General features: G+C 40.6%; 1 protein-coding gene across 2 annotated transcripts; it reads right to left on the bottom strand.

The window, feature by feature from the left end:
- Positions 1-375: 375 nt before the first annotated feature.
- On the bottom strand, positions 376-15,542 carry acp2 (acid phosphatase 2, lysosomal). 2 transcript variants are annotated; one of them, XM_071926477.2, is made up of 13 exons: positions 15,363-15,542; positions 9,313-9,408; positions 8,998-9,084; positions 8,057-8,117; positions 7,690-7,781; positions 7,475-7,573; positions 6,897-6,986; positions 5,198-5,281; positions 5,056-5,104; positions 4,345-4,433; positions 4,024-4,130; positions 3,590-3,765; positions 376-3,051 (listed from the first exon to the last, which is right to left on the bottom strand). In XM_071926477.2, exons 1-13 carry the CDS (start codon positions 15,450-15,452, stop codon positions 2,906-2,908), a joined length of 1,266 nt encoding a protein of 421 aa, XP_071782578.1. In that variant the 5' UTR covers positions 15,453-15,542; the 3' UTR covers positions 376-2,905. The 2 variants fall into 2 exon arrangements, with proteins under 2 accessions (XP_071782578.1, XP_071782586.1); XM_071926485.2 differs by having other exon boundaries at positions 376-3,048.
- Between the last annotated feature and the right edge of the window lie 1,961 nt (positions 15,543-17,503).

The raw sequence follows: 17,503 nt of genomic DNA, 5'->3' as shown, positions 1-17,503 counted from the left end.
GGCTGGGAAGCGAGAGATAACTAGACTCACGAGGTTCGTTAGGCTTGTGTATGAGAGAAGACAGCCAGATGCCCAGTTACATAAGAAATGAGTGAATTTCCTACTGATTTTTGAAGGTAAGACAGGATGCAGTCGGCAGTTTTTTGGAGGTGCAGCAGAAAACTAGAAGAAGTGTCACACATTGCTGTTCCCAGGGAGCAATAAATATGACTTACATCATATACATGTCACATACCATACTACCATACAAACATGTGTAAACAAAGTACTGTATATTCATTCGGGGGTCTGTGACCCTCCCGATTTCAATGGGAATTAGGTGGATAAGTGAGAATGTTGCTGTGTGTATCTACAACACACGCACACACACACACACAAAGATGAATCATTTATTTATCCAAAATCTCATTTACAAGCAACACGTTCTCAAAGTCAGATCATTCATTTCATATACTGGGAAGACAAGTAATTAACTTAAAACTTACAATTTAGAGCCAAATAAAGCTGAGAAAACATGATGTGTCTGATTTTAAAACTGTGAGGGTGTGTTTCTGTGCATACCAATATGCTGTTATTATTTGGTAAACTCCAATATCCCATTTAAGGTAACCAGGACAGTGAGGAATGTATTTTCTGCTGGTTTTTGTCATGTCTGGACCTGGATTTTATATTTTAATTTTGTTTTTTTACTTTAAAACTATTTTGGAAACCAAAGAAACTAATTAAACTCAACTCAGGAAACATGGCTCTCCTGTTGCATGAAAACCTTGGGTGGGTTTTTTGTACTTTACTGCTTGAGCTGAAAGTTTAGGCTACATTCTATGTTTTGAATAAGTGTCATGACACTAACGCCCATAAAAATAATTCAAAACCCATCCTGTAGTTTCAAAAATGCTTGGTCCTCAATGGTAAAACAAGTTTGTTTGTTCATGCAACAGCACCAATATGCAAGATCAAATGATTTTTGATTCCTGGTGAAATGCGTTAAACAGTCGAGTTCAAAATCAACACAAAAGTTAGACAAGTTCTCCAGTGTTTCTTAAGTTCCAGCAAATAAAGAAAAACAACTTCAAACATCACAAAAAATATCACAAAAAATAAATGCAACATTCATCAAAAGTGATACCTTGACATTTGGTATTTTAGTCTTCACCAGCCACTTCACAGCCATGTCACAATATGAGAAAAAGTTGTTACAATTTTCTTGAGCTTCCAAAAGCACACCAAGACAGCACTGTTACCATTACTCATTGAAACTAATGGGTACTGCTAGCCGCAAGCTAAAAGACTACATTTCAGCTAGAGGTATCCACTGGTTTCAATGATAAACGCTAACAAGCCGGGTTCGGTACGGATATAACAGCTTTACCTATCATGTGCCAAGTGCCTAGTGAAGAAAAATAACAGACTAAACTTCAAAATGTCACGGTATCCTTTCAAATATCTCCAAATTACCAATGTTTCAAGCATCACTTGCGTACCATTCCTGGTCAAAATGGCAGCTGAATAAAATCTAAATTCTTGAAAAAAAGAATACATGAGAAGCACTTAAATTATTTGATCGCAGAAGTGATAGCTCCACTGTTGAGGCGGATTTAAATGTCTCGCAAGATTTGTGTCGATACTGAAAGGAGAAATACATTTTTCTCTTGGCCCTAAAGACGGAGGTCAGAGGTCGGGGCTTGAACCCAGGCTCTCTGGTTGAAGGACGGTCTCCCGAATCACGAAACCACCCTGCAGTCCCTTTGATAAATCAAGCGCACCTCAAGAAGTTCAACTGAAAACGTTAAACCTTGAAACTTTGAAACACCTCCACCCAATTCCCCATGAAACACACAGAAACAAATGGACCATTTATCAAACATAGCCACGGCTAATGAGTTTAAACAAACCTAAGACTTACTGGGAATCACCCCGATATTAAAACTCAGCATGTTTGTTAAGGCATCATGGTCTTTAGGCCTCCGAGTAAACACACACACGTACAGGAGCACAGATGTGCCAACACACACACATAAACACACACACACACACCAAAACACGCAGACTGATGTGTGTTCACTGATCGCCAGTTCTGGAGAAGCCCAACATCTTTAGCTAATCATATTCCGAGACTAATCCTTGATATACTGTATATTGAAATTTCCAACACCAACATTTTGTAAGTGGGTTTCAAGTGTCCCAGCTGATTTGAGTGTTTGACTACAATTTTTTGTGCAATTTCCAAGAACTTCCTGTCTCGGATCATCGTTTCCATTGATTTTCCAGGCTAAACACTATTTTAAAACCATGGCTTTTCATTATCTTTTACTCTAAAAATCGCATTTTTTACTCTAAAATCGTCACCAGAACCACACATTAGACCCACTTTGAGCCCCATGACCCATAGTTTCAGAAACCCAGACTCACGGAGGGACACAGGGTCTTTCCTTGCAGAGGACTGAGTCAAATTTCGTGGAAGTCATGAACCCACTTGGCTGACTGGGGACCAGCGCTTCAGAACACAGTGGGATGACAAATTCAGTTCAGATGAATTGGACGTTTTTCCCTGCTGCGTTTCCTTGATGTCTCAATAGCAGTTGAAGAAATCATTCCAGATCCCATCCATCATGGTCTAGTCCTCTTTCTGTGAGTTTGGAGTGCGGATGCAAACTTTCAGACATTTTTTTTTTAAAAGCTGTAGTTTAAAAATCTTTACTTAAAAATGTGTCGAACCAAGAAACGATTTCCCCGTTGACCCGACAGACACAGGAGCCTTTTTGGATCAGTTTTGGAAATCAGACGGCTGATGAAGAGGGGGTCCCGACCCAGAGTTAAGAGTCCAAAGAGTTCAAAGGTCATCGTCGTCGCTGCCGTCCCAGGAGGCGTGGCCCGTGCATCTCTGCGGGAGGAGCTTGTGCGTCTGTCAGGACTCGTCGCCGGCCTCCTGGTTGACGACGTGGCGGTACCCCCGGCTGCCGCTCGGCTCCTTCTGCCAGCAGACGAGGCTGAGGAGGAGGACGACGAGGAGGAAGAGCAGGCAGCCGAACACCGCCAGGCCGATGACCACTTCTGAGGAGAGGGAGACGGATAGACGGGGAGACGGACAGACGGGGAGACGAAGGGAGGCGGGGATGGATAGATGAGAAGGCAGTAGCGGGCGGAGGGAGGGAGTGAGGGAGAGAGGATGGATGGAGGGAGCGAGGGAAAGAAGGAAGGGTGTGAGAGAAAAGGACTAAGCTCTTGTATTTTCTCTGAAGAAAATTAAGGAGTAATCATTTTTTCAGTTTCAAGGGAAAATTTCAAATTCTTCTATGGAAATTGAGGATATTTGTTTCACTTTAATTTATTGCCTGGGCTTTGGAAATAATGATCTCAGCAGTTTTATACCTACATTATACCGAAAGATGTAATGTTTCTAAAGACTTGGAATAATATTTTTACAGTAATAAATTTAACAAAATATATCAATAACATTTTAGATATCAACTTAATACATTCTATTGTTGTAATTGTCAGCACCATTCTTATTTCTATTCTATTTTTCTTTGCTTCACCCATCATTTAAGTTTAATCTTATCTAATACCATGTGAGTGTGTGTGTGTTTACCTTTGTCTCCCCCATCTGAAGGCAGTTGACACTCTTTGTCCCGGTCTTCTGCTATAGAGAGCTTTGTAATTCTCACAAAGTCCTCCAGGGGGCAGTCGAGGCTGCAGCCCGGCAACAGCACTGGGTACGGCGCCACCGTGCTGTCGTTCCGGTAAAACATCGACACCGTCACAGAGCTGGACGGACAGAGAGAGAGGGAGAGAGAGAAAGATACAGAGAGAGACAAATAGAGGTAGATACAGAAGGGTAGAGAGGTAGAAGATACAGAGGAGAGAGGAGAGGAATAAAAACAAAAATCAGTGTAATATCAACCCACATCTGTCAAATCCTAATCGTTATATTTATGTGTTAACATGCAAGGTGTCTGTGTGTGTGTCTTATGTATATGCTGACTGTGTGTCTACACTGTGTGTGTGTGTGTGTGTGTGTGTTACCCGTTGTCGTCTCTGTACAGCTCAAAGATATGGCAGGAGGCGTAAGGCGGCTGTCTTCCATTGAACACATTCAAGCTGGCCTGCAGAGCTGCTACAGTGGTGTCATGCTGTGGAACCAACACACACACACACACACACACACACACACACACACACACACACACACACACACGCACACACATTAAACAAGTGCACATAGTTAAGAATATATGAAGAACACATCACTGCACTGCATTGTGTATGCCAAGTAATAACCGTAATCATTGTTACTTTTATAGACAATAACTCTCGTACTAAGTTATAGTATTATTACTATCTCACCGCAGACAGCATCATCAGCTTGAGTCGCTGTTTTGGGTCTGGGACGGCCATCTTGGAAAGATTCTTCACTATCTCACCCAATAGGAGGCCTGACAGAGAGAGACAGAGAGACACTTTTTTCCACATTTATCCTTCATTTAATCAAATAGTCTCACTAAGATCGAGAAATGTCAGTTTGCCAATTCAAATACAATTCAGTCACACATTCCAGCAGCATAAAGGCACATATATTACTTTTTGATATATACTTTTTGAAGACAACTTTTTGATATAAATCACAATGGTGAGTGTGTGTTATCTCCTTTGATAAATACAAGGCACTGTGTGTGTGCGTCCAGTGGCCTCACAGTAGAAAGGCCAGCATGCGAATGCCAAATGTCTCCATAATTAAATTCAGACATGACTGTGGATTGTACAATGCTTTTTATATTATCTAAACAGAGGAATGCTTTGTTTCTATACAGAAATTCAATTTATATGCACACAAAGATATGCAGTACATAGAGACAGCAAGAGAAATATTTATTTATGTTTTTACATGTTAATAGCATTCATCAGTGTAGATTGTATATAATAATAGATTTGCAAAGCACTTAAAAAAAAAAAAAAAAAGTTTTAAGAAGTGATTTAAAAAATGCTAGCCTAAGCTCCTCAGGCAGGTTGTTCCACACTCAACCACACACACACACACACACACACACACACACCTACCTCCCTGCAGCCGGCTCTTCTCTTGTTGTTTGTGGACCCCAAATATGACCTGTGTAAATCACACATCACACAGTATCATCACATTACATCGGCACCGAATCAGACAGTAAAGCACAAAAGAGCATTTTTTTACTGCTGTTACCTGAAATCCAAAGTCTTTGAGTATTCTGAGCTTCTCCATGATGTCAGGAGTCACCCAGTCAGGAGCTGTCAGGTTGTGACGGGACTGGACACACACATGGCAAAGAGGGTGTCAATTCTACAAAATCTGCTTTTGCACAATACAACAAAAGTTTAATAACCATTTTTTTCTTCTTGATAGCATTTCGTCAGCAGTCCTCCATCACTATCTATTGCTGCCTTTCTCTCTCTCTGCAACTATCTCACACACTGTCGATAAGTTATTCTGTGGCACGGCTGTACACACTGACCCCGCTCCCCCTGATTCAACATTTAGCTTGTGTCTGAAACCTCACACTATTTTGGAAGTATTTGGAGTACACCAGCTCAGAATATCATGAAGATTGTTCCCTGAAAAATAAAAAAAAACATATGTGAGTGTAGATACTGATGACGTATGAAGTGGGAGTAATATATTGATAGGTTTAGTATTCTATTGGCATGCTATCCAGCAGCCGGGTGCAGTATGATCTTTCAGACACGCCTACAGATTCCTGCTGAGCTGGCAGATGCTTAACGTATATGTGTGTGTGCGCCTGTATATATGTGTGTGTGTGTGTGTACGTGCACATGCCTGTTAAAGGAATACGCTGACTTCTTGGTGAATAAGTTCCTTGATCAACTTGTGCTGTGAGAAGCTTGGTAGCAGTTCTATGTATGTGTGTATTTACAGTGCTGAAGTGCTTTAACATGATACAAACCTAGCTTGTTCCATCCACTAACCAGTGTGATAAAATGTTAACATGAACTACAACATATAGAACAGATAGAGCACAGATTTGAAGAGCTTATTACCAAAATGTCTGCCTGTTCCTTTAAACTGGTGAGTTCAGTTCAGTCACAAGACTAAACCACAGCAAATGACTTCCCATACGCACGTACAGGCACACACACGGCCTAGCAGCTGCCTCAGCAGAGTCCAGGTCTACACATGACTTAGGCAGACTTCCCTGTTGAAAATCAAAGGGCTTTTGCAAGCAATCATAGCGATGATGCAGAGTAGCGGGTTACAGAGAGTCCTGTAACCAGAAGGTCTCAGGTTCCATTCCAGCAAACAATGATGTGTCCTGTCAAAGTGTCCTAGAGCAAGACACTGAACACCTTGCTCACTGATCTGGGAAGGAGTGTCAGCTAAATAGTGTTTCCCTGTTACCCTGAGCCATAGACAGAGTCGACCAACTTGTTCTAAGGCCCTTCCTGTTACAGAGATACCTCACTTCATTCATGATGACCTGGACACACACATGTTCACTTCTTCCACTTCCCCCTACCATTGCTACCACACTGCATGCCAACTGGCTGGCCTCAAACACACTTAGCTATTGAATACTGAATGCTGAATGTATACTCCCTGGTCAAAATAATTCGAACACCAGTTTTCCATAAAACATAAAAGAGCTGTCACATGTTTGTTATGCAAAACCTGCACCCCCTGAATCAAATGCTGATATTTTGCCAATAATAAGTGAATACACTCTCCAGCTAATCTAGGACAAAACTAGCAAACACTTTGGTCCCCAGTGACTGAGCTGTGCAGTGAACCTCTGCTCCATATGGATTCCAATGAGAAGTGAACTGAACTAAAAAAAGATAATTACATCTTTTTTTGTTGTTTAGTTGTGTAGTTGTTTGTGTGTGTGTGTGTGTGTGTGTGTTCTCACCTCGCAGTAGAGTGTGTCGTAAACGCTCCAGACTGATTCCACGTTAGTCTTATTCAGGCCCGTTTCATTCCTCACCATCTCTATAATGTCCTGAGGAGAGGAGCAGAATAAGGTCTAAAACCACCTGCCTCAAGTGTTTAGGCTGCTGAATCTGTAACTCACTTTTGTAGACTTGCTTTAATGTAACAATCTTTTATTAATTGTCTGTGACCTACTTTTTATGGTTTACTTTTATGTTCTTGCCTTTATATAAAAAATTGTTTTACTATACATTTATTGCTTTTGCTGTCAGTTTGATCTACTTCTGCTTTTTTTTACTCTTCTGTAAAGCACTTTGAGACTATAAAAGTGCTGTACAACTAAAGATTATTATCATTATAAACTAGAAAAAAAGACCCCGTTTACAGCTGTTGTGAGAAAAGTGCCATGGCTTTTTATTCTTTTTTTCTACCATGTATAAAGATCCCAAACTCTGAAGAGACGTGCTCAAGACAAGGTGAGCCTCCTCTGGGATAAATTTATAAAGAGAGGAGAGAAGAGAAGAGAAGAGAAGAGAAGAGAAGAGAAGAGAAGGATACCTTGTATGCATTGGTGACATTGATGAATTCCTCAGTGTGTTCGGTTTCATTCATCAGCTGCTTGTACCGAGGACAGTCTCCCAACGGGAATGAGAGGAGCTACAAAAGAAACGGAGACAGAAAACAGGGTGACAAGAGGGAGACAGAGAGGTGAGACAAAGAGCGTTGAATCTCTTTTAACAAAGAAGTCTGATACACACACACACACAGCATACCCTCTCTTGGTCTTGCGGTACAGTGTGTACAGGTATTGGCTGCCACTTTAAGTCTGTTTTGAAGATCTGCTGACCACTGGGGGGGTAGAGACCTAGAGGACAACAACACTAGGAATAAATACCGTGAAGGCACAGGAGGAGGAAGACGAATGAAGAAAAAGCACTAGTACTAGAAAGTGAAGTAGTAGAAGGAAAAGAAGTAGTGGTAAGAGTGGGAGAAGCAGTAGTAGTCGTCAAAGGAGGAGTAGTAGAAGTAGAAAGATGAGGAGAAGGAGTAGTAGTAGTAGGAAAAGAAGGAGAAGCGGATAATAAGAGAATAGAAGAATATTAGCATTAGTAGGAGTAATAGTAGAGAACGTGTTCAGACCTGCCAGGTTGGCCTCAGCACTCATCAGGGTGCGATCATAGTCTGTACTGCGAACTGAGATCTGGGGAAACACAGAATTGGCGGTGGGGAGATCAACTTTATTTACAGAAAAACTCTTGCAGACTCATCACAGTCTGTATGTGCTTGGAAATGATATCAGTATCAGCAAGTAACATACCGGAGGACCAAAAGACTTCACAGCCTTGTTACAGAGTCGGTGCTGCTTTGCATCTTACCGGCTGACAAGCAAAACCAGCATTTCCATGGGACACTCGATATGCACCTCAACGTTACTGATAGTGCAGTGCTGTACAGAGCCATAAGTTGAGTTTCCATCCAGGAATTTTTATGCAAAGTTTGACGTACTGAATTGAACAGCTGTTTGGTCAGATCATACTGTGAATGTTATGCTGCTGCTGCTTTTCTATAACTAGCAAGTGTTGGCTGCTAAACTCCAACAATGTCCTTCACACAGGATTCCCACTGTGGCCTGAAAAATTCCATGATTTTTCCATGACTTTCCATAACTAAGCTTGACCACTTCAATGAACTAAAAATGTTATTCCTTCCTGGTTTGTTAATGTTTTTCTACAAGGGTGAACAGTCTGGTTTCCACTATAGTTGAGCTGAAAACCTCCATCTAATGCAATCAATGTGTGAAACAAGTTGGAAAATACATTCTGCTATATTGCTGTAAAGTGACCCAAAACTCTCTGATATTCCCTGACTTCCCAAGACAATTTATCAAATTCCCTGACTTGCTCTCTAAATTCCATATTCCAAGAATTCCATGACCAGTGGGAACCCTGTTCATAACACCGACGTGGTAAGAGGCCCACTCTTCGAAACATCAGCTGAATCACAGTCTGCCTACATAGGCTGGTGTGGTGTCATGTGATGAAAAAATTGAAGGAGAGGAGAGTAGAGGAGAGTCCATCTACCTCGTGTCTGTCATAGGATCCGTTGAGGAAACCTTGGTATCGCTTCCGAAGAAACTGGCCCAGCTCAAAGTGCTGCTCCATCCCCACCTAAACAGACACACACACAAAACAAGAGCAAAGGGACATTATTTTCCTGACATGTATGGCATCGCTGAGTCTAGTTAACCTTGGTGCACATCATAAAATCCATGTGGGTTTGGAGTGGGACAATAAAGCTAAAATAGCAGAGTAACAGTCGTAAAATGGAAAATAAAATCAGAGCATCAATCCAGTGTGTGGCAATTTTTCTCTTTTTCATTTGGGCGGATCCTTTACCTGTGACAGTTGTCCGAAACCTTGCGGCCAGGCGCTCTCTTGGTAGCGGTCGGTGGGATAGGCCTTGACTGGTGATCTGTCGCCATGCCGAAACAGCTGGAGGGGGGAGGAGAGAGATTTTAGGCAACACCCTAGATCACAGTGTTTCCCCACCATTCATTCAGCAATGGTGTGCAACCACAGCAAGAACATTTCCACCACTGTTAGAGAAAATGTGGGATTAGAATAACATATAATTGACCCCAAATTCCCTTTAAAACCACAGGGGATATGTTGCAATGCGCTGCTACAAAATGTCTTCTTTGGATGCTTTATCATTGTAAAAATTCTGCAGTGCTATAATCAAAACAGTGAAAGATGTGGACACAAAACTAAAATTACCCCCAGGGCGGCACTGCTACATTAAAATTACATAAGAGAATGGGTTTAGTGGTAATAACACTAATAGAATTGGATATCATTGGAAAAAAAATTGTGATGTCATCCTATTAAATGAAACCATATTTCACTAGTATGCAACAGAGAGGAAAATGATTTATGTGTAATATTTGTTAATGTTATGTGCTATTCTAAATAGAATCTAAAATCCCCAAAGTGCCAATAAACAAAAAAATTAGTTCTTATTGTGAGAATTCATAATTTTGAAGCTTTTCCTTAAAATCTGCAATAATACCAAATAGGATAGGTATGTTTTCTATAACAAGCCAAATCATCAGTGTGCTAGGTTTTATGTGGAGATGAACATAACTTGTATGAACTTTAGACAGAAAAAAAAAACATTTAGGTATGTCACCTAAGAGCTTCAATAGGCAGAGAAACCCCAGTACATACAGAGCTACAAGAGAAAACAGAGAGGAAGAGTGTGGAACGACAAGTATCAGAAAACATCTCAACCAAACATGAGGACAGACTGAGCAGCAGTAAAAACCTTAGTCCTAGTTTTGTCTGTGTCACTGTCCGTAATAAAATGCAGTTGGTTGACAGTAAATGCTATTGAAATAGTTTTAACTGGAGCGTTCTCTGAAGGTGGCAATTTTAATATTTGCCTACCCCCCAAGACAAGAAGACTAGTGTTTGTCAGTACTCAAGAGCAGAATGTTTGAGAAAATAATTATCTAGAAGCCATGAAACCAACCACAGAAAACATGTCATCTTAAGACACCATTAAGACTCCATTCAGGAAAGGCGACACACAAAATTCCACTAGGAAACATGAACTTTAAAATACAAAACTACATTTTACATGACATTGCTCTATAAAGCTAAAACTAGATACATTTCTGACTACCATGTGCCGAAGGCCCGCCACATCTGGTAAATATAACTGTTGAGTAACTGAATGGGCAATGCGTTGTTTCTAAAAAGGTTCAGGTTCAGTCTGTTACACACACAGCACACCAGCACCAGCAGCCTAGTATTATAACATTCTATCAGCCCTCCATCTCCAAACCATGCGGTCAAGAGGCCAAAGCCAAATGAGGACAAACAATACCTGTAATCGTCCAGATCATTCAAAGTCACTGCGCCTTCAGTGCATATATGGCTCTATAAAACTTTGCATCTATCATATCATAGCTTTCACCTGAATTCATGTGGTTAGTCCAGGCCCTTCACTTTAGTCTCTAGTTTAGCCTGAAGGTGGTTACCCTCTATAAAACAAAAACAGGTCAGTCTTAATTTTTATGCGAGTCTGACACCAAACTGGTCTAACTAGGGTGTTATACACCAGTCTGAGGCTTAGAGAAGTCAAACTATGTTTATGCAACTGGCCCCAAACCTTGAACTGCTCCTTTGATAATAAAAGAAGAACAAACGTTGTGGACTCAAATGTTTGAGCTTTCACATGCAAATGGACATTGTTACAGTAAACCAAAAGAAGTGTCTATATCCTGTAAAATCAATCTGGTTACTGTAACTGCAACTCAGACTCCCATTCAGTGTCAGTGAAAAGGTTTCAGGTTTTGGTCTTGATGCCACCACAGAGAAATGTGGCTTTTCGGGTTTCTGGTGTTTCCCATATTCACAGTTTGACTGAACTGTCCCAGATAAGTAGAATAACATGTTAACTCTATTTAAGGCTGGATTATCCATTTAAAGCACCTCGCCTTACCTGCACCATGATCCATTTATATCTAGCTAGCAGGCAGCTAGGCCTAATAGCCTATAGGTGTTGTAGGTCACAGTTTCTAGGAATCAGTTAGCTCCTGCAACAGCTGCAACAACAGTTTGCATAACTTTGATATGAGAAAATCAATTTCGACCTCTGTTCCAGAGCTGGTGAACGGTCAACTACAACTGCCCGCACCCCCCTTCATTTCCCCACAACCAGATCGTCCTCATATTTTAACGTCATGTGTGCATGACTTAACACCTAAGCTTCATGATGCTGCTGTTTTAACTAGGGAATACATGACCTTGTCCTAATGCTATTTCAATTCTCACTTCTCTGACGGATTCCACGTCCATAACGCTAAAAAAAGAAAGTGAGTAGTATCTCTGTATCCAGTAGCTTTGGATACAGGGTTTTAAGATACTAGTGACGAGTGCTTCATAAAACTTTTTCTCAAAAATCATTCTGGATGTGACGTTTCGTGGTACTCTCCAACTCCTTTATATGAATGACTGTAGCATTCACAAGTAAAACTCCATTTACTTCCCCCCCCCCCCCATCACATACCTTATTGAAGTCAGGTGAAGTGAAGTCAGGCCTCCTCAAATAGTCTCTAAGAAGGACTAATAACAATGTCAAATTTTGGTACCCTTACATCCTAATTTATAGCAAAAAAGTCATACATGTCTATAAAGGACATGTTAATAAGTTTGTATTTGAAAAGCCATGTTCACTGGAACAAATATGAAAGGCTTATGGTAATAATCTGTGACATTTTCATGTAAATAAAAGTTTTGCTACTGTCCATCACCAACAGATGTCACACAACAGTGATTCAACCTGCAGCCAGTTCATGAAAGCTTTTCCATTTGCTGTTCTAAACACCTGATGTCTGGTAGCTCTTTCCTGGGAAAAGTCCTCTGCCGCAGTGCGTTTTATGCTTCCATTTAATTTGGAATACGCAGAAGAACTGGGTAGTTAGCATGAGCAGTGATAGCCACCATGGCTGAACAGACAAAGAAAAGAGAAACTCAAACTGCATCAACAGAAAATGCAAGGAAAAAGACAAAGTCACAGTACTGGACACACTGTTTGATTGACAGGTGATCTCTGGTAAGTGCAGTGCAGAAATGGCACCAAAGATGTCCTCAAAATCCAAAAACAAGGGTCTCACAGATTACCACTTCAAACAACTTCACTAGTATTGTATTCAATGGAGAGTCATACGGTGTTAATGCTGATTCAGAAGAGAACTTTCCATGACACCAAGAAAAGCTTCCGGGGGAAACACTGGGGGGAGATACCATCGCGCAACATTAATCATGGTCTAACGTCATCCTCAGTGCATGGAAAACCATTAGTTGAATCTCACAACTAGTCACAAAGCATTCTTTAACAGACATGCTAAAGAGACATTACCCGGGGTGAACTCTGAGCTGCAGAAACCTTGTATCTCCCAGTTTGGGATTCTTTGAAAGGTTGAATTCAAAGTTTAGAAGATACACTGAGTAAGTCTATGAGAGATATCACACCCTGCCACTCTGTGTTCTCTAAATGGATGTGAACTGACGACTTAAGCCAATGTGCATTCATTTGCATGGCTGCATAACTCACACACCAGCACCACCCTGCAAGAACCTCCTATCTAATAAAGTCTTGCATGGAAAAGCATCTGTCATGGACGGTATTTCCTGGCCTTTACAGAGAATACTTCATGTGCCATTCAGGGAAACTCTCCTGGTCAAGTGCAGTAAAAACAGGACATACAATAAATACACAAATGTGCACATAAGGAAGGATTTTGTGGAAATGCGCTGAGTTTTGTGTGGAGAAGGGTTGAAGACTCCTCTAAGAGCAACCGACAACCTTTACAGTTACCATAAGGCTACAGACACCCGTTCAAAAACTTAAGACAGATATACACAATAGTTTGCATGAGGCTTTGGGAGGCACGGTTATATCACTGTTGGCATGTGAAAACCTTGTGACTCATATTTTGGTGATTTTAACGCTTTAACTTCACTTGAACAATTACATGGTTCTCTATGGGTTGAGAAAATTCTATGAGCCTTGGGAGTATGAAACCCTTTCAAAAATTGGATAAACTCAAAAATACATGGTGGTCAAGCTAAAAACAAGGCTGTTATTCTTAGTTCCTAAAAATTCCTAAAAAAAAGAGATACAAGGTTTTCGCCCCACAACAATACTTTTGGCAGGGGAAACCCTACCCATCATTACCATCCACTGAGAAAACCTGTATTTATTTTTTTCTTCATTTTTTTAATATTCCTTCCTGCTCTGTATTCTATTATGCTGCAGATTACACCCAAATTTCCCCCCAGGGAAGTGAAGGAAGGACTAAGAAAGAAAAACTGGAAGACTAACTAGGCGTCACCTGAGAATAATTGGGAACTAGTCCAGCCAAGGTGCATTCACTTTGCATTGTTGAACGTGTCTCACATCCAATATGAAGTACTGAGTAGAACCAATGCTTTGCTATTATTTCACTGTTTCAACTTTGCTTGTGTGTGTGCGATAGCTGCATATATCTGTATTTGGATTAAACAACGTGCACTAATGTAAAACTTGCCTTGTTGTTCTGAAGGTTATTACAGGTGAGGTGCGTAGCATACAAACAAGACACTCATATAATCAAAAATCCCTCTCTGTAACACTGCATTTTCTGACTGAAACATTGTACAGGTGTCATTCATGATGAGCTGCCAATAGGTCCTGGGCATGACAGCTGCTTTTGCATTGTTGACCAAATATTTTATTTCCCAGAAACTGAAAGATGAACCCCCAAGCACTCTAACAATGGTTGGCTTGGTATCAGGATCATGAAACTCTTTCACAAGGAGGGCAGTTCATCTATCTATTACAGTAGAAAAACACAACACTGGTTTGTACATGCCACGAAACATATCAAGTTAGCCAACACTGCCATAGAGATTAGATATGACTGAGAATATTGCCATTTACTTAATACATGTTAGCTAGTGCAAAATTTCCTTTTGTGTTTGTTTGTATTGTCAGTAGTGTTGACATGAGACAGTCACATGACAGGATGACTTTCTGACAAAGAAAAAAGTGCAAAAAGTGCCTACAGCTAGCTTAGACAGTACTGTTGATAGGACGAAGTTACTGAGGTCAGTTACAAACACATTTATTATTATGCACACTGACATGTAAGAGAGCTAAAGGTCTGCAAGGCTGGGGTTGTTGGTTATCTAGCCGTCTGCCAATTCAGCCCTGGCTACTAACGTTATAGACAACGGCAGGTACCTGATACACCACGGCTGTCAACACTGCCTCATTATTAACGACTGACTATATTTTAACAAGGTTTCCATCAATTTCAAAAAGGTTTTAATATTACAAATTGGCCGAACTGAAAATGGCTCTTAGTATCACAAGTCAGTCTGTTCTCTTCGAGAGCCCGTCACGCCAAACTCTATTCAATAATTTGCCAGTTTAATGTTGTTTTCAATATCCTCAAACATGCCTCATAAAACATGGCCCCCCAAGACCTTTTCTGAAACCTTAAGAGCCATTTCTCAAGTCATCAGGTATCCAGTACACCAAGCTGCACTTATTTCATTAAAATTTCAGTTTTTAGAATTGGCTCGCCTGTTATCTTGAATAAAGTGTGGTGGGCGATAGCGAGCAGTGTCAACCAATTCTAATTGTGTTTTTTTTATTAATTCAGTGCTGTTTGGTGGATCATTGATATGCCGAATTCAATAGAAGATGCCAAGCATCCGAAATATGACTTTGCTGTGTTCTACCAGGTATATACGTTTGCCGATGAACAAAGCAGTATCAAACTACCACATTATTGAATAGTGCGCCGTGTCCTCCTCTCCATACAAGGGAGAACGGGACGTAGCGGGGCTGAGATTAACCCAGTTTTTCCTCACCAGTGGTTAACGTTACTCACCACAGTCACGTATGCTAGTTTTCTTTCTGCTGCAACCTTTCCCCAAACAGAGCCCAAAGTCAGGAGTAAGACCACCGCACTGGAGACCATGGTTTCTTGCGTCTAGCTAGCAGAATTAGCTAGCTAACCAGAGACCGCTGACAGTTACTTGACTGTCTAGTATCTCTTCCTTGGCTCGACCGTCTCCTGCCTGAGCTGCAGCAAGCCACCGAAGGTTTTCCACAACAAGACCGGAAGTTAAAAGCACAAAAACATAAAATGTATCACTTTACAGAACAACTGCTTTCTGAAAAATGTGATCTATTTACTACATATTCTTTCTAAAATGCATTCTTCATTTTCTTCCTTTTCCTCAACATTGGCACTTTTGGAAAAACGTCGTTCGTCAATGCGCATTTTATTTTGAAATGTATAACCGGAAGTCATATTTTTTGTTAGCTTGATGCTACTTCCTGTCTGCTGTCACGCGATAGGTGGCGGGAGGAAAAAGGAAGTGACGCGCGCCGTGCACGTGGCCGTCCAATGGCCCACCAATCGTGTGCATGTGTCAACAAATAAAGCTAGGCCTAGATAGATAGATAGATAGATAGATAGCCTACAATCTTTTTTTATTCAAACCAATAGAATTCTAACCTCATAGAATTCTCTTAAAAGTCACCAAAACTGTGCAATTCATTGACACTGTCCAGTCTTTTACTCCATTTTCAGCTTTCTTTTTTCTTTTTTTATTGAAAGAGATAGACATGCAATGGCAATACACATAGACATACAATACAAATACACAATACAAAAAAACACACAAAAAAAAACAACCAATACACAAGAACAAGAGAATTCAATCTATCATCATTGATGTGTGGGGGTATTACATAAATGAAATTTTGCAACAAATAATATGGTTAAATGCTAATTGTATGATAGACAAAAAACCTATATATGTAGGCTACGAGATATGGCCGTAAAGGGTATTTTTTTTATCAAGGATATAGTGAATACTAAAGGAAAAATTATGGCATACAAAAAATTGACTCAGTGTTATGGAAATGTGTGTTCTCAGCAGGTTTCTAATCAAGTATTTGCAGCCACACCTATAAAATGGAAGAAGATCATCAGAGAGCAAAGTGAAGCAGGAAAAAATCTTGTATGTCGACTACACATGAAAAACCACAAATGGATAGGAGGTAAAAAAAAAAATTAATAAGGAAATGTATTTGTTTTATCTTAAAACAGATAAGCTAATAACTTATGCCCAAATCATGTAATTAATAATTGGGAGGAATTGCTGGATGCCCCTATACCATGGCAATGAGTTTTTAGTATGATTTATGAGATCACTGTAGACAGATCCCTACAATAGTTTAAATTACTTCATAGAATTATGCCCACAAGGAAAATGCTACGTATCTGGGGTATTAACCAAAGTTCTACATGTAGATTGAGGGTAGCTGGAGGGGGGAGGAGTGATGGTCATGGCTGACTGTCGCAGGGGTCGCTGATGTCCAATGGCCGCTGGCACAAAGGAACGCCTGAGGTGCTCCGTCCTGCAGCGTGGGAGGAGGAGCCTGTGGCTGAAGCTGCTCCTCATCAGCCTCAGCTCATGGTAGAGAGGGTGAGAGGGGTTCTCCAGGATGGCATTGATCTTTCCCCTCATCCTCCTCTCTGCCACTACTTCTAGACTGTCCAGCTTGACTCCCACCACAGAGCGAGCCTTCCTCACCAGCTTATTCAGTCAATTCATATGAAAGAGATTTTAATTTAGGTTTATTTCAGGTATTGATGGGTGACCTGGAGAGCAGCCCAAGCGCCTTAGGAAATATCATTACATTATTGGGGAAACGTCTTCTTTTTAGAGCAGCCAAAAATGAAGCGCTAAAGTTGAATGGTTTTCTTTCTTTTGTATGTCACTTTAGTAAAATAGAGTCCGTTTTAGCCCAAGAGCAGAAAATGCCTCAAATTAACAGATGGGGATATATTTGGGTAGAAGGGCACCTATTTAGCTATTTATTATAGAGAAGGCTCAAGGGAAAGGGAAGGGGTAGAGATAATTTTGATTCTGTGTTTGTTATGTGTTTGTTTTTTTGTTCTGTCTCTTCTTTCTTTGTCTGTATTGACTATGCTTGTATCTGTTGTATAAAATTGCT

Source organism: Centroberyx gerrardi, chromosome 21, assembly GCF_048128805.1.
Source record: "Centroberyx gerrardi isolate f3 chromosome 21, fCenGer3.hap1.cur.20231027, whole genome shotgun sequence".
NCBI lineage: Eukaryota > Metazoa > Chordata > Actinopteri > Beryciformes > Berycidae > Centroberyx > Centroberyx gerrardi.
Note: the sequence above shows the minus strand (reverse complement) of the source record. Positions and strands in the feature narration are given on the sequence as shown.